The following is a 5,002-nucleotide window of genomic DNA, read 5'->3' as shown; positions in this document are numbered from 1 at the left end:
GATCAAACGGTCAGAAGGTGATGCTGAATCTAAGTACTTGGCAGCATTAGGTATAGCACGACAACGACAAGTCATTGTTGATGGTTTGAGTAGACTTAACTACAGTTCGAATTGACGATTACCTGATTTATCAAGATTCAAAATTATTATTATATTTTTTAAAAATTAAAATTTTATAAATTAACTAATAAAATTCTCTTAATTAATTAATAATTTATAAATTTTTATTATTTATTCTATTACCCTACTTTTTACATGAAAACAAAAACTTAGTTATTAAAAACATAACTAACCATTATAGATATCAATATGATGTAGACTATATGGATAGGAGATTTGGTTTTCACCGGATTAATTTACCAGGTTACGGCCCGAGCTTAGCTGACCTTGCTTTGATTTCGTGTAATTATGGCTTTGCAAAGCTGGTACTTGCTTCAAATAAGAAGGCTCTTCGGTGTTGCTGTAATCCATTTGCAAACAAATTCTATGGTTAGTGTATTTTTGGAGAATGTATTTATTGAGTGTATGCATCTATTATTATGATGTAAATCTTAATTTGTGTTCGCAAGGATAATTTATTTTTTAGAAAGGGAGACCTACCCAACATCACGTTTCCACGCCATAATTTATATTTTCATGAACTTAGAAGTGGAAGAAAAGGCAATATTTTCTCTCTATACACAATGAATAAGTAGTAGTTATGAATATCAAATAGGCATGCAACAACCAAACTTTATCTTGGTAGGTTGGTTATATGAATTTCCTACGTCATTAAAATTTATCCTCTATTATATCATCATCTATATTAATCATCTATATTTATGATGAATATCAAATAGGCATAAGAAATATTAACAAGCTAGAGAGAAAACCTTTGTTTTAGTTTCACACTTAGCATCCAATTGTTGCAACCTCAGTGACAGCCGGCCAGCTATTTTCTTTCCAAGAAACCAAGGCAAGTAATGCCATCTTGGATCAAGGACTTCCTCGAACCTTCCAAAGGACTACTTAACTGCAATAGTAGACTGGTCTACTATCACACAGCAAAGTGCCTGACCCATGGATTAATCCCCTAATATGACAATTGTGTATTAGTTCAAAGGAGTGCTCTGAAATTTCATAAAAGACCGTAACAGGACTTGCTAACATGACAATGATGTATTACAGCACATGAACCGTGAATTAACCTCCTACAACTGAAAATATTAAAAAATCAATCTTTATTAAAAGGGAATATTCAAGTTTTGCATTGAGATATATAGGAAGAGAACAAACAAGAAGCCACATATCATCTTGCAAAGACTACATATGTAATCAAATTAAACCGACTTCACAAGCATCCTTCTAAAAGAATCTACCAAAGAAAAGTGTAACTCCTATCTGAAGAACTATTTTTTCCCCCAGATCAAAAGAACTAATCCACTATTTATTCTGAAATTTTATCTAGGTGCTAATGAGAAGCTTGATAAATCTTACAGATTAGAGATTACATGGCCAAAAAGCCTTAAACTAAGTGAAAAATATTACACAACATAATCAGGATATTTTCCTTGACAAAATCAAACTATACAATAAAATGCACAATAATCTTGACATAAGGAAGGGTCAAGCATTTCACAAAGAAGGTGATGAAGAACATAAGTATAAATCAAATTCCTCTACTCTTAACGTGGAACTTCACAAAATACAACCCATGAGTCCAGGCTATTTGTTGATGCACCTTCACAAAAAATCAGTGCAGAAAACTTATAAAATTATGCTAATGAAATCAAAAAATTACCAGAATACTAATCAAACGCAGCATAAGCAGTTTACAGCTTGTTAACTTGATTGTTTCAGACACAATCTTTCTTAACAGCTCTTACTACCAGCCCATTCAAGACCCAGTTAATGTTAAAATGATTATTGGCTTTGCAAATAACAAGCATACTAGGAATATAAACTTAAATGTAATTCACATATAAGGTGTCATATGGTGAACTATTGTATTTTCTCAGCGGGCAACAAGTTCACCATTTATGCATTGACACTATATTGAGCAGAGGCTAATGCCATTAAGGAAGAAATTAAAACAAACTGTTGAGCAACAAGTAAACCACTTATGCAGTGACCCTATATTGTATAATGTCACTGGGAAGCAAGTACATCACTTACGTTGGACAAATTTGCATCACTACCTCTCATCCATCAATTGCCAAATAAATGAACAGCAGCTTTCTGTAGAGTCGGCCTAATCAAGGAACAAGAGCGTCATGTTACATCATACTTCAAACAATGTAAACCTTGTATGTATCAACATCTATTCTTCATTGATACGACCATCACGAATAAGATGGTTGATGATCCATTCATAGTTTTGTTCAGAGGCCTTAATATCATACTCTTGAATCATCATATTGAATATTCTAAGAGCTGAATCAACAAAACCCGCTTTCTCACAAATTCTTAAGGCAACAACAAACATGTAATGGTTGGGTACAAGACCATTTGATAACATTGAATCAAAGATATGAATTGCTTCTTCATATTGAGAATTAAAACCGTAAGCTTCTATAATTGCTGTACAAGTTAAGGACCCTTTATTATCAATCCCATCATAAACCATTCTTGCATTGTCAACATTTCTAAATTTGCCATACATTTTCACTACTTCAGCCATAACAATAGGGACTGACTCAAGTTTCATTTTCAACACTTGAGCATGCACTTCTGTTCCAACCTTAATTGAGCCAATCTCACCACAAATACTTAAAATCCTGGCTAGAGCAACACCATCTGGCCTTTGCTTTGTTTGGAGCATAGACCGAAATACAGACAATGCATCGCATGGACTGCCATTCTTTGAGTATGTATCAATTAAGGCAGTCCAAGCAAGGACATTTCTATTGGGCATCTTATTAAATAGTCTGCAAGAGTAGTCTATATTACCCAAAGCTGAATACATGGTCATCAATGAAGTGGATATGGAGATATTTGGTAAGAAGCAATGCTTCACAGTGAATGCATGCATTTCCTTTCCTGGCTTTGAAGCTTTCATTTTGGCACAAACAGGGATAGCCGTAGCAATTGTGACAATGTCTGGTTTGATTCCTTCTTGCTGCATCCAAGCAATTGACCTTAGTGCTTGTTCAAACCTTCCACATGATGCATATCCTGATATCAGAGCAGTCCATGAGACTGCATTCTGCTCATGGGATCCATAAAAAACCCGTCTCGCAGAGACCATATCCCCACACTTGCAATACATATTTATCAATCCTGCTAGAACGAATACCATATTATGGTAGTACCTCGACCTCTTTAGAACAAAACCATGAACTTCACGGCCTAAATACCTTTCCGACAAGTCTCCTATCACCGGAAGGGTAGAGGTTAATATGACAGAATTAGGCTGTATCCCTTCGCTTCCCATCAATTTCAAGTACTTGATAGACTCCCTGTACAACCGTTTGTGTGCAAAACCTGCTATTACTGCTCCCCACAGAACAATATCTCTCTCGGTAATTTCATCGAATACCTTCATTGCCATCTGAATCTTGCCGCATTTGAAGTACATATCGATCAGGCTAGTCTGCAACAGGGAAGAAGTGTAAAATCCATTCTTGATGAGAAGCCCATGTATCTTCGCGCCCTGAGTGAAAGAGGGCGAGCCTGCAAAGCTCTTGATCAAGCACGAGAAGGTGTATTCGTTCGTATCCACCCCTAACTCCCGCATCTCGGAGAACAGAGAGAGCGACGCGTCCCCCCACCGCTTGCCTCCTCTGACGACGTTCCCCTTGAGCAGCGCGTTCCAGGTGTAGGCAGTCCTCGGCGAGAGCTCCGAGAACAGTCTTCTAGCATCATCTGGGGACCCGCACGTGGCGTACATTTGGACGAGCTTACCGAGGAGGAACTCATTGCCCTCTAGGCCATGGGTGCGCAAGTGGACATGAACCTGGCGGCCAAAGGCGAGGGCTTTATGGCGGGAGCAGGCGGACAGGAGGGCAGCGAATGTGGTGATATTCACCGGGATCCCGCGGTGTTGAAGGTAGTCGAGGATGGCGAGGGCTTTGTGCAGCTGGCCGAGGCGTGCCAAGCGCTGGATGTCTTTGCAGATCGCGTGGGGATTCTTGGAATGGAGGGGGAGCGAGTCGGGGAAGGCGTCCGCCTCCCTGAACTTGGGAATCCGGGACGATTGGACGGAGAAACATGAAAGTGGCTTGGAGTGGAAGGTGAAGGGCGGAGGAATCGACGATCGATTGCCGATGGTTTTGGGTTTGGGGTAGACGACGGTAACCGAGTGCAAATGTTTGCAATCCATTGCAGCTTCTGGTGCCAACAGCCGAGGGATACAAGATACACATATCCAAACAGGATATATTCAAAAACAAGGAAGGATCGAAAGAGTTTTGATACCGCCGCACATCTTGTGCCCAACGTTTTTTTTTCCGATTTTTTTTTTTTGTTTAATATTATAACTTAACCTTTAAATCTAAGACAAAATCTAATGAGAATAATCGATAAATTAAAACAAATAAATAAAAAAATAAAAAACTCAATTACTGATTGAAAATATTAAACATAGGTGCTCTCTTTTTTAGATAATTTTATTTTACCTTTTTTAATAACCTTTACAGAATACCCCTTGTAGTTTGATTTTTTTATAACCCAGATATTTGTTAATGTCTATTATGAGTATTATCTCGTGAGTGCAAGCTAATTTACCTGGCACCGCATAAATTATAAACGTTTAACATTTTCAGGGTCACAAATAGAAATAGAGGTTAAATCGAAGTAGCTGGTTGAACCAATTTAATTTATAAATTCAATTGGGTTAATTTAATTTTAAAATAAGTTAAGTACATAATTCCAAATAAATTAAGATTGATCAAATAATTGACACCGCCTTAAAGCCCTCGCCTTTGGCCACTAGGTTCATATCCACTTGCGCACCCATGGCCTAAGACCAATGAGTTCCTCCTTGTTAAGCTCATCCAAATATACACCCGCACTCCAGATGATG

The 5,002-nt window shown here is 37.8% G+C and overlaps 1 protein-coding gene across 1 annotated transcript; it reads right to left on the bottom strand.

Annotated features, from left to right (window-relative positions):
• Positions 1–359: 359 nt before the first annotated feature.
• Positions 360–4,372, bottom strand: LOC122039022 (pentatricopeptide repeat-containing protein At1g71460, chloroplastic-like). The gene is made up of 3 exons (XM_042599038.1): positions 2,155–4,372; positions 873–1,072; positions 360–460 (listed from the first exon to the last, which is right to left on the bottom strand). The coding sequence occupies exon 1, from the start codon at positions 4,298–4,300 to the stop codon at positions 2,300–2,302; it is 2,001 nt and encodes a 666-aa protein (XP_042454972.1). The 5' UTR covers positions 4,301–4,372; the 3' UTR covers positions 360–460; positions 873–1,072; positions 2,155–2,299.
• Positions 4,373–5,002: the final 630 nt, after the last annotated feature.

Source organism: Zingiber officinale, chromosome 1A, assembly GCF_018446385.1.
Source record: "Zingiber officinale cultivar Zhangliang chromosome 1A, Zo_v1.1, whole genome shotgun sequence".
Lineage (NCBI taxonomy): Eukaryota > Viridiplantae > Streptophyta > Magnoliopsida > Zingiberales > Zingiberaceae > Zingiber > Zingiber officinale.
This window is presented reverse-complemented; position numbering and strand designations above follow the sequence as displayed.